General features: G+C 37.5%; 2 protein-coding genes across 2 annotated transcripts in view; one reads left to right on the forward strand and one right to left on the reverse strand.

Annotated features, from left to right (window-relative positions):
• Nucleotides 1–9,021, forward strand: LOC139133028 (ATP synthase subunit C lysine N-methyltransferase-like). Its single transcript, XM_070699415.1, has 3 exons — nt 1–384; nt 5,146–5,334; nt 5,758–9,021. The coding sequence occupies exons 1-3, from the start codon at nt 97–99 to the stop codon at nt 5,938–5,940; spliced, it is 660 nt and encodes a 219-aa protein (XP_070555516.1). The 5' UTR covers nt 1–96; the 3' UTR covers nt 5,941–9,021.
• Nucleotides 8,239–17,997, reverse strand: part of LOC139133027 (transmembrane 9 superfamily member 2-like) — a 20,025-nt gene continuing 10,266 nt past the window's right edge. Inside the window, exons 10-17 of the mRNA XM_070699414.1 lie at nt 17,691–17,823; nt 17,004–17,126; nt 16,211–16,428; nt 14,642–14,799; nt 13,981–14,092; nt 12,888–13,059; nt 12,116–12,247; nt 8,239–11,762 (exon numbers count right to left, since the gene is read on the reverse strand). Coding sequence (XP_070555515.1) covers nt 11,674–11,762; nt 12,116–12,247; nt 12,888–13,059; nt 13,981–14,092; nt 14,642–14,799; nt 16,211–16,428; nt 17,004–17,126; nt 17,691–17,823 — 1,137 coding nt within the window. The 3' untranslated portion in view covers nt 8,239–11,673. The remainder of the gene's footprint in view (nt 11,763–12,115; nt 12,248–12,887; nt 13,060–13,980; nt 14,093–14,641; nt 14,800–16,210; nt 16,429–17,003; nt 17,127–17,690; nt 17,824–17,997) is intronic.

Consider the following 17,997-nt stretch of genomic DNA (forward strand, 5'->3'; position numbering starts at 1 on the left):
AGCTTACGTCTGCTCTGCAAAATGGCTGCCTACAATCAGTGGACGAGTCCTAACGCATGGACTTGACACGGCCTTGCATCAGACGATTAACTGACAATGGCGTCGCAAGACATGATACAAGACATGATATTAGAAAAATCGCTAGGGATCGACGAAGCAAGTCGTACTAAAAAGCGAGGGAAAGCCGGACTTATTTTGGTAGGAGTTTCGGGGGCATTATTAGCTGGTCTGTATGCGGTTGCGACTCCGTTCATCTTGCCAGCCCTCCGCAAAGTATGTTTGCCGTTTGTCCCTGCAACTACCGTGCAAATCGAGAACGTCTTGAAAGCCCTTAAAGGACGTTCCGGAACCCTGATTGATATTGGAAGTGGTGACGGTAGAATAGTAAGTAAATTTTCCCCCCGTTTTTCTCTGGCAAGGCATGTACTGGAACGTTATGGCACGTGTACAATTTTTGTACATACATCCGGTTTATGAACAAAATGTCAACATACATTTTCATGGCATGCTCAGTGTCGGAACTCATGGCATTACACATAAGAAAGCAGGCAGCTTGTATACAAGGCAATATATTATTATATGGTGATTGATTTTTGATGACAGCCAATTATATATCCACCAATGTCCATTATGTGCAATGCCATCTGAATGCTTCACATGTTGTGGGGATATACCGGTATTGATGATTCTAACACACTTGTTTTCAACCACATATATTTTTAGCTGTAACAATTTGTAGCATAAAATGCGAATTATGTTCTTGACAGACTGCATATATAATGGTATTGATGTTGTTGATTTTGGTTACAAGTTCAAATTGCACATCACACAAATACCACGTACTCTACAGACTACAGACGAAAGTAATACCACTGTCTGTTTGAATATAAGATTGACAAGCCTATAGTATAACATGTTTTATACGTAATACTGCGTAAGAAAAAAAAAATCATGTGTTTCATTCAACAAGCTCTTAGGAAATACTCAAATAGGGTACGTGGATGGGGAATCTGTTTTCAATGTGACCCATAAAAAAACAGCGAAATTTGGCAAAATCATACGCGATTTTTGAAAATGAGAAAAACAGTCTAGGGTCAGAGGGGATAGGTTGGGTTACCGGAAACACTCTTACTGGTATTTTTTTATTGGGCCTAGTGAACAGAAAGAAAATTTTAGTCCCAGAAAAATATTAATTTTGAGAAAACCTACAACATATCCGTGCTGTCCTTTGAGCAATCTGAACACAAACAAGGCATTTTTGGTGTTGAAATGAAGAGGAGCTTATGGCTTTGTTCGTTTCCATGGCAACTTATGATCAATTGATGCAGTAATTGTCTGTTCTACACTAGTCTTTTGGTAGATCAGAACTGAGTAAAATATTGGAAGACTACATACTGCTTTGTATACTTCACATGAGAAAACTGACGTATGTGACAACTCATCCACATGCAAGGTAGAGTTAACTGAGAAGATTGTCACACTGTTCAAGTATGAATAGAGTATCATTTATGGATATAGCTTTGTCACCTCTGTAGATCTTTCAAATATGATGAAGTACAGTATAGTTAGTTACAGAAACACTTACTGTTTTTCCCAATGACAGTCCCAGGATCCAATTGAAATTTCTTGCTCAAGAAACTCACATTCAAGCCTTTCTTTCAGTGCTGACAAAACCACCCAGCTGAAATGATGACGTGAGGGAATATCATACAATTGATTGGATCTGTTTACATAAATTCCACTGAGAATAGATCTTCGACATAAATTAAAATATTGATGATATCTTACATTAAGCACAATAAGTCCAAAAATAGCCTTTCACGTACGTCAAAGAAACTAGCATGGCCAGGTAATTAGCAATGATGACAACTCCCATTGCTCCTTGTCTAATTATTTTAATGAAGGTCACCTACAGCATAATTGGAAATTGGTTTCAATGAAAGTGTGCACAAATTGCATGCTAAAAGCTTTTGTGTTTTTGTGATTAACTTTTAATGCCAGTGATAGCTGCACATAATTAAACCTAATTGTTTTGTCTGTCAGAGATAGGTTAAAATGAACGGTGTTATACAATAATATAGTAAATATGCTGACTCTTAAAAATCTTTCTTAGTCCAGGAAGAATAATTAAAGTGTTCCTTTGAAATGAATTGCTGCTTCTACTTTAAAGTGGCACTCCCACTGGGCAACATTTCTAAAGCACATTTTTTTAATGCCAACGGTCGATATTTGACGTGGCGACTGCGTGCTGATCACGAGATATCGATAAAAACATGTCCTCAAAAAAGTAAAAGTTTGAATTCTGGTGGCCGGCCCCACCTGAATTCAGCTTCTGAACATCGAACATTCGGCACTGGGGGCCATTGTCAACTAAGCTATGGTGTACGAGTCTACGCTAGCGCTGCTGTACACCACAGTACCACTCGCGTCGGTGATCGGTCATGCTCCCCGGGGAAAGCCGAGTCTTACTGACTCTGAGAAAAAACGGAAAACAAAGTTTGATTCCACCAGAATTCGCATAGGTGACTAGCACAGTTACGTGGGGTTGATACATAGCTGAGTGGTATGCATAGACGCATACCACGCGCGCGGCGTACTGTGCGGCAGACGACAAAATGTAGTCATCAGAGGCGGCTAATATTTGACACGTAAAAACTGATGTTTATGTGGTATTGGTTAAAAATATAGTACAACTGATTTAGAACAATGAAAACGACAAAAACTAAGGAGAAGTTTTACAAAACTTACTTGAGGTAATGGCATAATGCTGTATCACGCCCCAGCCTGGTGCCCGGTGTACATAGGAATGCATTGAAGTTAAATTTACTTTGAAGTTAAATTCTATCAGTCTTCTCTGCAGCGATATTTAGAAAATAAAGGTAGCTTCAGGACAAATGTTTGGATTCTCAAACTTTTACAAAACATCTTTGTTCTACTACTTGTTGGGGGGGGGGGGGGGGCTTGTTTATACCTACATTCATGTGCCTGTGTAAAGCTATGAAAGAAAGCGCCCTCAGATCTGTGCATTTTTTACGTATCACGCCCCGGCCTGGTGCCCGGATATGGACAATCGCGTGCATTTCTGAACTATCTTGATTCTTGTTACTACGCGCGTTGCTATCCGCAAATGTTCCATTCGTACACAAAGCCAGCGCGAGATTAGGAAAATGTCTGCTCGCTCAGATCGTAGTTGCGCGTGGCGACAGTGGAGCCGCGCAGGTGACATCAGCTTTTATTTCTAAATTCTAGTGAAATCCTGTGTATACTAAGTGCGTGCCTGTTCAGTATAAATTACAAGAAACTGACATCACGCTTTTGTCCTTCTTACACCTCAATTTCAGCCTGGATCTCTGTTGGTCACGTAATAGTACGGATGTTGCTTTGCGCGTTCTAGAATTCTGCCGGTAAACAAATGATGTCATTATGTACATCAATCCGCGACGGGAAGCGCCCATTGTATTTATGAAAAACTGACACAAATGGCGATAAATATTTGATATCGCACGCATTTTTATCTCCTAAACAATGTTGAATATTATGTTAACTACATATTTATCATTCTATAAGGTATATGATAAAACCTTTACGGCCCTGATATGGCTTTTTACGGCCCTTGGTCGTACGACGTACAGGCCCTCCCACGCTCGGGCCCTTCCGCTGTACAACCTCGGGCCGCAAAAGCTGTATCAGGGCTGTAAAGATTAATATGTTTTAATAAAATAGTTTTTCAAAAATCAAAAATTTTGTTTTTCCCATAGAGTTTACACGGGGATGGCAGCAATTTTGAATTTCAAGTGTAACATGGGTAATTTGTTTCTCTATGTACCAAATTTTGCATAGCGACCCCTGACTTTCCTCCTTGATTTTGAAAGGCATTGGTTTACTAGCTCCTTGACAAAGATTTGGGCAAAAGTTTAAGTCTATGCCATGTTGAGGCACAAACTACCTTAATAAGAAAAAAAGCAACACCAAAATTGAATAGCTGCCTAGTGAGGAAGTATTCTTTCAAGATTATCAAGAATGTCAATTTAACCCTTTCACCATCATGGTTTGTGCCAAACCAATTGTTATCAATGGTGACCATGGGACTGTTTACAGGGAATTGGGGGTGAACAGGTTAAGTTCTCTGAGGATGCTTTGTCCTCTGTTTTGATATCAGTGAAATGAAATATTTTATCATGTTCTTTGCACTGAAAATGAAAGTGAACGATAGAGAAATGATCCTTTTCGGGATACTTTTTCAATAATTTCCCTGGGGAAAATGTTCTGTTTTCTGTCGCGGACCGTTTAATGGATTGTAAACACTTGGTGTTATTTTGTTGATTGGTATGTTGTAGTATTGTTGAAACATTTTGGACAGGCTCAGGTGTGGAAATGTTAATCTTGCAAGTTTGCATGCTGGGTAAATATTTGAATTGTTGTACCAACAGTGCAAGGAAAATTGCCTGACTTTTAGGGCTAATGAAGTTTCACACAACAGTAAATATTTTAATAAGTAAAATTCCCAACTGTTAATAATTGTAAATATTTCATGAGTATCTCACAGTGTTTTCTACAGAGTGTGCGATATGGTCCCCCTCAGCCAGAACCAAATCCCCTCAAAATTTTCAAGCAGAGGGGGACATTCTTCTCTTATGAGAGAAACCTGGAGAAAAACTGTTCTCATATCATGATAGATTGATATCTGTCTGTGAAGAATGAGAAGTATTGGAATAAATTTTCAAAGAAAATATCCTGATGAAGGGAATATTTTGATCAAATGGTTTTCATCTGAAAATGTATAATTATGTTATGGAAGTTAATTCAGGTATTGCCAAGAAACACACAATGAATGATCATGAATAGTGATATGTTAAAGGTTTGGAATAAGTCAGTCCAAGTTTGAGAGATAAGATATCTTATCTCCAGGCTCTTTGGCACTATTTTGAGTTCAGTATTCTTGAAAATTTAACACATACACACAGACAGAATGCCAGAATTTCTATGACTGTTGTGAAATTTACATTTTTGGTGAACTTCAATGTCATTGACATGAATACGCATGGATACCAAAGATGTAGAACTCAAGAACATTGGATTTTGTGTGTTAGTCATTGAAAGGATTGAACTGTCTGTAATATTATATTTTTGTTTATTATTTTCCAGGTTCTGGAAGCTGCCAAGAATGGTTTTCAGAGTGTCGGTGTGGAGTTGAATCCATGGCTGGTCTGGTACTCCAAGCTAACAGCTAGACTGCGTGGCCTTGGCAACCATGCCTCATTCTACAGACAAGACCTGTGGAAGATGAGGACACACCCTTTCCAAAATGTCGTCATTTTTGGAGTTCCACAAATGGTAATTCTTTTCTTACTAGTCTTCACTCTCTATTTTATAGGGCAGATGTTGCATAACTTTGCTGATAGTTTACTTATTATTGCATTCTTACAATATTATATTATTTTAAAACAGTGTGCACTGTGATTGTTTAAATTTGTAGTCTATCTGAGTCAAGCAATTTTTGGGAATTTTCTTGGGTCAGCCTTTCATAAAAATTATATATATGTAAAATTTTAAAAATGTGAAATACGTCTTGGGTCTAAGAGAATACTCTTTAGTTTATTGTGAATCAAATTGACTTGGGGGGGAGGGGGCTTACTGGTGTATGGTCAGTTCACTGTTTGTATTCCTGTAATATTTAAAATATAACATTGATAATTTGTAGGCTTGTTTTAATACAGTACTATTAAATTGATAAATCATACTGGTTTTTTCTTTCAGATGTCCCCTCTTGCAGACAAATTGTTGACAGAGTTGAACTCTGACAGCAGAGTGGTTGCCTGCAGGTTCCCATTCCCACACTGGGTGCCACATCAAACCATTGGGGAAGGAGTTGATATGGTATGGGTGTACAACATGGATACACTTGTCACCATCAATGGGTTAGATGGATTGGATGGTTAGAATCATGATGGAAGTGTAGAAACAAATGACAGGTAGCGAAGGATGTATTGATGAAATGTGTTTTACAGTGTGTTTAAACTGCAGATGGTGTGATGAAATGACCATGTTGATGTAACCAAGCTGCTGATTGGGTGAATTCACATAGATGCGACGGACACACAAGAGTTTTTGATCTGTGGCTGTGACTGGGGAGATATGCTGTCACTACTAGATACAGCAAGGCTTACCGAACCAGCAATCGAGTGAGACAATATAAATTGACAAGAGGCGTGACGATGAACCAAACCTCTGCCAGGTGAACTTGCAGCAACGCATACTTCAACAATCTGGTCAACTGAATTCCAACAAATTTAACAAAGAATCTTTGTAACATGTTTCTTATTCAGAGTAATTATATGAAGTGATGATGTTTTAAGAAATTCCAAGCATAACTTTTCCAAGAATAGACAGTTGTCACACTGATTGTTTTAGGTTGAAGAGGTCTTGTGACATTCACAAGCTCATTGCTAGTTGTAAGAATTCAATTTTATTTCTCTGATATAATAATAACTCATTTGATATTGAGGGACTCAAGATGGGCCATCAATCAAAACACAATACAATGGTAATCATTGTTCTGGAACTGAACCTGTCCCGTGATACTCTATCATCCACAAAACTTTGTTTCAATCAAACATTGCACTATTCATCTTGTGGAATTGATGCGTAGAGAATTGAGTCAATGTCTGAACCACTCCACCTTACTGGTAAATGATTAATTGAATTTCACATGTAGATCAAAATACTAAGATTTGTTTCTGATCATTGGGTACATCATTTCAAAACCTGCACATCATGTTTTTGTTTGTTTTAATGTTTCAAAAAACCTACTTGTACCAAATAAAAAGCACAAACTAAATGATTTATACCTAAAAAGTGCTATAGAAGGAAAAGAAAATGTCATACCAAAGCAGTCGGGGAAAAAAAAGGCAAAGAAAGACAACTGCATCACTTTTGCTTTACGTCAAGGACCAGACACAAATAATGTGTTTTTCTTGGCCCCAAGTTTTTATTGTCATTGGCGACTGATATCTGTGAAGAATGTAAAAGAAACAAGTCATCGTTGATGACACAGTCCCCACTTGTTAATGGGTATTTTGATGACAGGTCCTCAGAGAGGATAGAGTCCTCTTCATTAGGTCTGTGATAAAAATACTTTTGAATGAATTCGCTTGATACATGTCTGAGTTATGGTTCAGGACATGAAAAAATCGTAACAAAATGGTCGCACAGTGGCCATATTGGATTGCATCACAAAACAAATTGATGTGCATAGCTATGACATTGGTCGATGTCCTTGTACCAACTTTGAATAAAATCGGTTGAAACATGCGGATATGCCTGAGAAATGGCTCTGTACATGAAAAAATTGTAATAAAATGGCCGCCTGGCGGCCATTTTGGATCATATCACAAAACCGATTGACATGCATATGTATGACATAGGTCAATGTCCTTGTACCAACTTTGAATAAAATCGGTTGAGATATGCCTGAGTTATGGCTCTGTACATGAAAAAATCGTAATAAAATGGCCGCACAGCGGCCATATTGGATCGTATCACAAAACAAATTGACGTGCACAGCTATGACATTTGTCAATAACCTTGTACCAACTTTGAATAAAATCGGTTGAAACATGCCTGAGTAATGGCTCTGTACATGAAAAAATCGTAATAAAATGGCCGCCTGGCGGCCATATTGGATCGTATCACAAAACAAATTGTCGTGCATATCTATGACATTGGTCAATGTCCTTGTACCAACTTTGAATAAAATCGGTTGGAACATGCCTGAGTAATGGCTCTGTACATGAAAAAATCGTAATAAAATGGCCGCCTGGCGGCCATATTGGATCGTATCACAAAACAAATTGACGTGCATATCTATGACATTGGTCAATGTCCTTGTACCAACTTTGAATAAAATCGGTTGGAACATGCCTGAGTTATGGCTCTGTACATGGAAAAATCGTAATAAAATGGCCGCCTGGCGGCCATATTGGATCGTATCACAAAACAAATTGACGTGCATCTGTATGACATATGAAGTAATCCTTGTACCAAGTTTGAATGAAATCGCTCCAGGCATCTCTGAGATATCTGCGTGAACGGACGGCGGACGGATGCACGCACGGACATGACCAAACCTATAAGTATAAATACAGAGAACATCACAGCCATAGTATATGTCACTGGTTGGTTCTATAGATGTGAAACTTACATGACGTCACATGCAGAAATAAAACAAATAGACAAATGTTTTCTATAAAGTAATCTATTTATTGTAATATCTTGTATTTCTGTAAAGAAAAATCAAATAATGATGATGTTGATATTTTTCTCAAATAGCCAATTTGGTCATGACATGTTGGTGAAACAGGCCCACACAGGATTTACACTGTATCAAAGAGACAGATTACCACGCAACTTATTTCGCAGACGACAGTACTGACTGATAGAGTTACTGTAAGTTTTGTTATTTTTTTGAGCGGGCAAATTGTTTCTCATTCTTGATAAACTGTCAGCTGGTACAGTAAATAACTTCCATATTTGGTAAAGCAATGTGGATTTCCATATATGGATGTGACAACATAACTCCATATTTGGAAAATGATAGAAATTTTACACATCAGAGAATGATTCATAATGAATACAGATCACTGGCCGTAGTACTAAGTCTTGAATGGTCTTACAGAGAATTTAAACAGAAATGACAAGACTGGGCTGATGACATGCAAAATATGATAAATATCACTAAATAAATAACGTGCACACACACACACACAAAATATCAACGTTATCTTAATCTCAGTGCATGATGTGGACATGCAAAATATCATAAGGAAAACCACATTTTTGACCGTATAACTACACACCGCTTGGTACAAGATACAACCCTGTCAATACAATAACCATACTCTTGTATGACTTTCTTGAAAAGACAAAAATATAGAACACTTTTGAAACGATAAAAGTTCTGAAAACATCCCCGACCATCACTACAAACCTGCATGATAATAAAACTTCTGAAGTTTTGTTTAACCCTAGCATACATGTATGTTTTATTTTGTAACTTTAAAAGTTCTGATGCAGAGAAGCAGTTTAAATATGATATTGGAAGTATTTACATCTTACAAGCCTAAAGACAGCACAGAGTTATTGCTATAATACATCAAGTCTTGGAGTAGAAATATGAGGACTTATACCATAAAGATGCAAAGATGACTCTGACTACCAGAATCTTCCATTGTCATGTAAATATACCGGTATGACGAATATACCAAGATTTTACATATACTGTCTTGCCTCCCCCTAGGGAAATCTTGAGGATAGCAGTGTTTCTGCAAATGAGAATATTGGTACAAGCTTTGTTCTACAAACAGAAAAATGGGAAGCTTGGGAATGTATGTTTCTTCTTCTTGAATGCAAATTATTTACCACAAACTTTTCAGCCATTTGTCTGAAGGGTATGAGGAGACATTGTGTAAAAATTTCCAAACTTTGTCAAAAAAACTGAGCAGCAATGTTAATTGCTTGTATACCTTAATACTAAAAGGTATAAAGCAAGATGAAGTGTACTGGTGGGGATGCGTGATCACTTTGAAGTTCTAAAACCAGTACAAAATTTAATCCAAGTTCTACATTCATCATTGATCAAAATGTGGGATAGTTTGTAAGTACTTGACAAAGCTAGAAAATGGTAATAAAATCAAATGAAGGGAGGTCAAAATATATTATCATGGACTGTGAGAATTGTCATGATGTCATCCCAGCACTCAGTTCCCAAACTTTTGGCTGCCAATCTCCAAAGCAAATTATCCCAATTTCTGCAACAACTCTGACATAAATTATCATAATTTATTCAACTTGAATATGAATATGCAACACATTCGCATAACTATGTACAATGTGCACTCTTAAAATTTATAAGGCTAAAAAAATATGAAGAGCAGCATTTAGCTGTTGTACTGACTCTTGGTTAATATAAAGGTACTGAAAAATCTTTCATTTTTGGGTCAAAGTTGAACAGTACTATTTCCCGACCCAATTTTGATCAGTGAAACTATCTATCCAGGACAACCATGGGAATGGCAAAAACTACTCAATATTGAGATGTTCACAACACAATGGTAAAAATTAACACACAAATTTTCAGCTTGGAAAATTCGTCCATTATAGATTGGTGTTTGGTTTAGGGATACATGTATATATCCATACTGATGTATTAAAGATATGTGTGATACAATGATCCTTGCATGGTGTACCATTATCAACCCATCTACCCCGTTTGTTTATCTGTGCCATTGGACCTTGCTTCAGGCAATCTTTGATTTGAGAAAACAGGTGCTCTTATCAGTCAAATTTTCCACACTTAGGCAATAATGTACCCCCTCACAGCCAAGAATGGATGAAAACAAACTTTCTACAACAAAATGTAAGAGGTGAAGCTGAGTACATTAGGGAGTGCAAAGTTTGTTTGTGTGGACCGAAAGAGATACATTATTGCTATTACCGTATTTTATAGTTTTGGCAATACCAGTGAATTTGTAGATGTAGAAAACATTTCAGGCCACAATGTTGGATAATCAGATACATTATCAGTAATAATTTGGGGCCATGACGTCACAAAATTCACTGGTATTGACAGAGGTATAATACAATTGTCATTTATGAGGTACAGTGATGTTAAACAGAGATACATGTATAATCGTATGTTGACAGCAAATGAAATTTTATAATCATGAGAAATTTTTCTTTTGGTCAAATATCATAAACCCACTGCTTAAAATATATTATGTATAATAGAGATGTGCTAAATTCAGAGCATTTCATCTCCTTACACTTTCTTTAGCAATCTCCTCTGTGTATGTATAATACAGTACAACTCTTTCAACTTACTGTGTTACAAAATGCAAAAATGGATTTTAAATAGTGTTGAAACCTGTTCATAGGAGACTGACAGTTCAAAAGTGACTTTACTTTCATTGCTACAGATCAGAGTAATTGCACATTAGCGGCAGAAGCTGCCTGCACATTAAATGTGCGAGCATTCTGGCTTACATCAGCGTCATCTAGGCCAAGCGAGAGAAAGGACAATTGTAATGCATGTAGCTACTTGATAAAGCAGGAATTTGTATTGAATATCACAGTCATTTAGTTTTCATCACCCGACTTTGGAAGAAGCCAGTTGTTTCCACAGAGATGGCTCATTCATTTGTCATACCAGTGGATATGAAGGGCTACAGCTTTTGGTGTTTAGGTTTTAGAGTGAACGAGCTTTTCTAGAATAAATGTAAGCTTAACTATAGTGTTCTAGAACACGCTTGTAGAATACAAATATGGGAAATGGGGTGACAAGATGTCATGTTGTACAAATAATCACAAAAACATTTTTACATACAGATTGATCTACAAGCTGAGCCTTTGAAATGAAACTCTTGTCGTGACAAAGCCATCACTGCAATAAACAATACTGTTGAAGATTTAAGTGAATGTACTCTGTAAGTTTAGATTGAAAGATCTGTCACTCGAGGGCGCTCTCTGTAGGAGGGAGTGTAGAGAGCGCCCCCAAGTGACAGATCTTTCAGTCTATCTGTAAGTTTTGCCTCAATTGTTGAAGTTATACCACAATTATTCTTTCCCTGCTTTGGAATGCCTGGCAAAATTCAGTCTGGTGTGTTGAGGTGGTACTGCTCACTGTGTGTCTTCTTTGTCATTGTCTGTGAGGAGAGGTTGGGATTCAGTGTTGACTTCATCCTCATCCTGGTCTATGGATTCAAGAACTGCAATGGAAACAAATATTTGGGTGTTAGGATTCTGGAAAGAAAGAATGAATGAATGAATGAACAAATGGATCCATAAAGAAACGATTGCAAAGACTTCAAACTTTTGTACTTGAGAAACAAATTACCCTCACATTTTACCCAATATTTGAAATTCAAAATGGCCGCCATCACTGTGTTAATTCTATGGAGAAGAATAAAATTTTCAACATCAAAAATCTAAGACTGTGAAATCTTTACTTATTCAAAGAGCTTCAAAATGAGCCCCTACAAGTGGTAGACCAGGAAAGTATTGTAAAAAATTTTCTGAATATCTGTCCCTGAGGCACATTCTACCTGAACACAGGACTTACTTTCTTCAGTAGCACTGACATTCCTCAGCTCCCTTTCTACCAGTACATTCATTGGTTTCTGATAGTAATCCTTGGCATATGGCATGTACAGTTTCCTTACAAAGTACAGAGAGGCCAGAAATCCAAGAGAACCTACAGAATATGTGTATGTCATTACATATTAATGTAGAGTGCACATGTGTGTACATGTATGCAAAAACAGATATTTTCTTGGCTGAAAGCATGGAACATCACAACTTTCTAAAGTTGTGAGCACATGGTTGTAAATCTGTGACTAAGAAAAAATAGGAATTCATTTTTTCTGATGCGCATCATTTTGATTTTCAAAGGGCTAATAGCTGTAAATTTTGATGATTTTTGAACTATTTTTGTTCTGTATGTCTATTACAAGTTCATGTTGTACTCCCCAAAGGATGTTAAACACTGTTTTGCTTAGCAACACAACATCTATATGTGCGAAATACACTGTTATATTGTTTACATTTGAATACTGGCCTAGACAAGCATAAACTTGTATGCAGAAATAACCCGGTTAACACATATACAGGCTAAGTTGACAAGCTTATAATGGTGTATCTTAACATGCTTTGGGGAGTAGAACAAGAACATGAAACATCTAAAGTTGATATCAAAAGGAAAATTTAAGAGCCTTTGTTGAGCTGTGTTACTTCTGCCTGTAGTGCTAGCTTTCTCTGTGCAGTGCAAAAACACGGAATGAGTTCACAGCTACGGAATGAGGAATGAACGGCAAATAAATAAAAGTCCATCTCACCTGTGAAGGCAAAGAAACTGACCACCATGACAGTGGTTACTCCATAGTAGAGAGCCCCACTGACCGCATCATGGGCTTGTAATCTAGTCACGTAATAGTAAATACTGTAGAGAAATAGCAAGATAGCTCCTGAACCATTGTAAATGAATGATCTCCAAGCCCATCTGTAGTCCTGCAGGGAGAAAGAGTACATAGTAGGTCTTTGATTGTCATTTTATATGCCTAAACTTAATAAAGTAATATGTGCCTCGAAAGTGAAAGACTTTTGTTCAGACTTTCTTCAATGAAACTTTCAATTGTTCTCTTACAATGCAAGAATAAAAAATTGGGGTCACTGTGCAAATTTTGATTCTTGAGAATCAAATTACCTTATATTTACTGATATCTGAAATTTAGAATGGCTGCCAACCCTGTCTTAAATCTATTGGAAAAATAAAATTTCTGATTTTTGCAAAAAACTAAGACAGTGAAGTTTTCTTTGATACTGCAAGAGTGTCAATACTTCATGAGCCCTGCAAGCAGTAGATCAGAAAAGAACTGTAAAAGTTGGAGTCTGAATATCTGTTGTTGAGGCCCATATTCCACCTTAAAGGTATACAGTCACCTGTAATCTAAAATATCCGGGCGACTTGCAGCGATTTCGAAGCTGTTATGCTATTGGTTGGCTGAATCTTACCAATATAATTAAAACAATACAAATAAACTCCCTAAGTTGCTGTGAATAGTGACAATCAACCAATCAGATATAACCTTGCAAACACGCTGCGAGTCAGCCGAAATATCCCCATATATGGTCAAGGGGGCGTTCCTTGGTATTCAAAATACCCATGTGAGGGCGTCGTTTTAAAAAGCGGCCACCCGCTTAAAATCTGTGATTGGTTAGATTTTCTCTTTTCATGGTAAACTGTGGTAAAATTGGAACAGGTGACAGTATACCTTTAATAGTATATAGCATGATAATTTTAAAATGAATTTGGCAAGAGTGATATGCAGCCTGATCCTACATCAATATTGGCATTGCTATCACATAAATTTCACACTGACATTGATAGACAAACATAAAGAACTTAAACGTGGCAAATTTCACCAGTACCTGACTGTTGAGTTCCAGATAACAAGTCAATATGGCCAGTTCCACACAGGTAACCATCAGAAAGACCACAGAGAGTGCTAGTAAACCTTGACTGTAATAAACACCATCACTCCTGAGGAGATAAAATCACCAGAAAACAGTGAGAGAATTTTATGACTAGAAAAGGTATAACTGATAATATTCATTGCAAAAACAGGAAAAGGGTGGAAAAAACACATCATGATTTTGATAGACTCTCTACATGTATGTTTCAAAGGAACAAAAAGTTCACACTGAACAACTCAAAGTGTTTGAAAGGGCTTAAAATCCCTATAAAAATAATGATTCCTACAATATGCCATGTAGCATGCACATCCCGGCAGACTCACAGGTCCTTATGTATGATTGAATTTACCGTACAATGAAAGGGTTCAAATAAAGTTGTTGAAAGTTCAGGATGGGCAATAACGATTAAAAACAATCCCTGGTAACCTTTAACTAACAATATTTCATGAAAAACTTGACCTGGGTTAAAGATACTTGTTAGCTTTCAAATTTCCTGGCAAATTTATGCAAATGTGAATGACATACAATTAATAACTGGACTTTCTACTCTTTTATTGACTTTGTGTGTATAGTAAAGGTGGCTTTTCTTCAAAGATAGCACATCTACAGTACCTACCAAAGACTTCTTAAGACAAACAGAAGTTGCATGTAGATGCAGCCAAATGGAAGAATTACACACAAGACTTTCATCGCTGCATTTCCAAGTTTTTGTCCGCATGTCTTTTTCGGCACAATCATGCAGATTTCACTGGGTGGCACTGGATGAAGTGTCCTCTGTAAAAATAAAAAGACCAAAACTTTGGGATAAATACCAGTTTAAAGAAATTCTTTGTTCAAAGGTGTCTCACTCACATAACTTTTTCTCTACATTTCAAAACTTTAATTTCCTCTTTGGGTTCCATTCAGAATCAAAGCTGACTTCAGCTGAAAGTGGGTCCATACTCAATGAACTATCTTCAACAAATTCCATTTTTGATATGTCATCTGTTCAGTGTCTCCCTACAGTTTGAATGATGGAAGATAAATTTTGATATATCAATCATATATCTGTATTGGTCATGGTTTTGAACTTGACCTTGAAACATTTGTTGAAGTGCCATTATCAGAAAATACGTATTCTGGAAGATTCAGTTTTACCAGCAGAGGATTAAAACACCAGCACACAAACGTAATTGAACTGATATAACACTTCACATTATATTGTAAACCATTACAATGGATCTTTGTGAGGCCTGGTTTTGAAATGTAGCCTGCACATTCGTCATGGATACATCCATTACTTATAAACACAACATCAGTGCATTGTACTGTTCTGAATGGAGTTTTATTAACGTCAATTAGATATTTCAACAAGAATAATAAAACATCAATCAAAGCCTTTAAGGAAAACAGTTCATCATCAGAAATACAACAATGTTTTTTCCTCCATGATGACACTGAATCAGTTTGAAGTCAACTGCTGGAGCTGACTTTTCCACTGATGCATCTTTGTGTATGTAAGGTAGACATGCCTTGGAGACGGATACATGTGTGTGGACTCTCAAATTTCTTCAATTCTTTTCTGATCTCCCTTTTGTGGAGGCTCATTTTAAAGAGGCACTCCCACTTGGTAACATTTTGACGCATACCACGCGCCGGCCGCTATGTATCAACCGCACGTAACTGTGCTAGTCACCTATGCGAATTCTGGTGGAATCAGCAAAATTGTTTTTCGTTTTTCACCAAGTCAGTAAGACTCAGCTTTCTCCCAGGGGCCATGACCGATCACTGACGCAAGTGGTACTGTGGCGTACAGCAGCGTAAGCGTAGACTCGTACTCCATAGCTTAGTTGACGATGGCCCCAGTGCCGAACATTCGCTGTTCGGAAGCTGAATTTAGGTGGGCCACGGAATTCAAACTTTTACTTTTTTGAAGACATGTTTTTATCGATATCTCGTGATCCGCGCGCAGTCGCCACATCAAATATCGACCGTTGCCATAAAAAAATGTGTTTCAAAAATGTTACCAAGTGGGAGTGCCATTTTAAAGCTCTTGGAGAAAGAAAAACTTTCAAGGTCTTAATTTTCGAAAATCCAAAATTAAATAATAATATGAAGGTGAGAAATTGAAGGTCAGAGTGATATGGAGGCAAAAAGGTTACAAACTGGTTTGGCAAGAGTAGATGATGGAAAGATGGCACTGTACCTTCTGTTTGTTTGCTGCATAACCACCTAAGAAGACCAACGGCATGTTGACTAGAAGCCAGATTGCTAGGAGTGCCAGCCATGTAGTCACTGGTAGAACTGCTGCACTCTGCTGGCTTAGAAGGATCATATTAGCCATAAACAACTGGAACAGCATCAGTGCTGGCAAGGAGATAGCTGTGATGGCAGCTGTCACTTTCCAGTAGGCCCCGCCCCACACTGGATAATTCACGAATGAAAAAAAATAGTTAAGTTTCATGAAAATTAAACAGAAAACGTATTGCAAAAATACATTTCGTTTGCTATTAAGTTTCTTGTGCTGCAAAATTTCCTGATGGCATAAAGGATTGGCGTGTTGTCCTCTAATTTATATTCCTTCATGGATATTATTGAGATGACAACCAAGAATTCAGTCGCGTTGGCTTTGTTCAGATCTTTCCTGCATCTCACATTTATTGTTTATCACATGGTGGAAGATATTCAAAATAAACAGATTACAGGTATATTGCTATTGTAATACATATTTAGGGGCCAGCTGCGTAATGCAACACAATGGGCAGATATCTTGCTGTTGAGTATAATATTGTAAACACATTTCAGGGCCTGTAAACTTTTGAGCAGTGCAACATTGATGGGAAGTCATTGTCAAGTTTTTAGAATGGAATCTGGTAGAGAGTCTTTGTCATGACAGGTCATTTTACAAAACGAAATTGTTTTTGATTTGTTGATCTGTGTTGTTTGGATGGTGGGAATATCATAAGTGATAAAGTTTAGAGTAAATACAAGTATCATACTTTTATAGAGTAGAATGGTGATGTAGCCAGCTGGAAAACTACCAAGTACAACATAACTTATAAGTGAAGTTGTCACAATACTGCCTGGGTTGGCTGCTGAGACTGTGCCTAGAGATGCCAAGCCTGTAAAACCAAACAAAAAATACCAAAACTGATTGAAATGTCACGGTGAGTCTGACATTTGCTTCACAATGACTGAGAAGAATACGTGTACACAGCCTGTGTTCCCATGGCAAGCTGGTGAACAAATACACAGCATTCGCTTTACCCAAGTTTAGCAGAAGTCCTTCTCCACACAGAGGAAATCAGTCACATTGTCCCTGCTGGACGGTAACATTGGTGAAGACTTATTGACCAACATTAAAGTCAAGGTCACTTGTACTGCTTTTACTCAGTACATGTACATGGTTTGCTTTGTAAAGTAAATAGATGTAAATGTAGTCTGCAATGCCACATTATAAAGCATTGCGAATTATAAAGATTGCTAAAGTTCACTTTGCCATCCCATGAGGCAGTGCATGAAAGTGAGACGACTATAATCTCATTGTGAGTCTATGAAAGCTGACAGGATATACTGCTACTAGAATAGACTTCATGCCATTGTTACGACAGCCTACACAAACACGTGAACGGTACATTGGAAAGATGAATTACAAATAAATTAATCTATGATTAGCTTTTACTTACTTAAGACCACTACCATGGTAACGGTTACCTGGATACCAGAGCCAACCAGGACCGTAAGGGGCAGAAATCCTAATGGCGCACGGAATACTTCCTCTCTGACCATTTGCCAACCCATGCTGTCATCTTTCTTGTTCTGAAAACAAAACATGAAAACAATTGTTGAGGATGTGGTATTACCAGTGTGGTCATTTTTAGCCTGACTTAGGCCAAGTAGACTGGCTATTTACTAAATTTGGCTCACTTCTATCACAGAAAAATTTCTCATCCATGAATGGGGAAATACATCCTCTGAGAATTCCTCCCTTCC

The sequence above is a fragment of the Ptychodera flava genome, chromosome 5 (assembly GCF_041260155.1).
Source record: "Ptychodera flava strain L36383 chromosome 5, AS_Pfla_20210202, whole genome shotgun sequence".
Classification (NCBI taxonomy): Eukaryota; Metazoa; Hemichordata; class Enteropneusta; family Ptychoderidae; genus Ptychodera; species Ptychodera flava.

Bases quoted from the DNA above. Each gene is read 5' to 3' on its own strand.
- LOC139133028 (XM_070699415.1), top strand. From the start codon at position 97: ATGGCGTCGCAAGACATGATACAAGACATGATATTAGAAAAATCGCTA. The intron at 385-5,145 runs GTAAGTAAATTT...ATTATTTTCCAG, and splicing joins GAAGTGGTGACGGTAGAATA to GTTCTGGAAGCTGCCAAGAA. The intron at 5,335-5,757 runs GTAATTCTTTTC...TTTTTCTTTCAG, and splicing joins TTTTTGGAGTTCCACAAATG to ATGTCCCCTCTTGCAGACAA.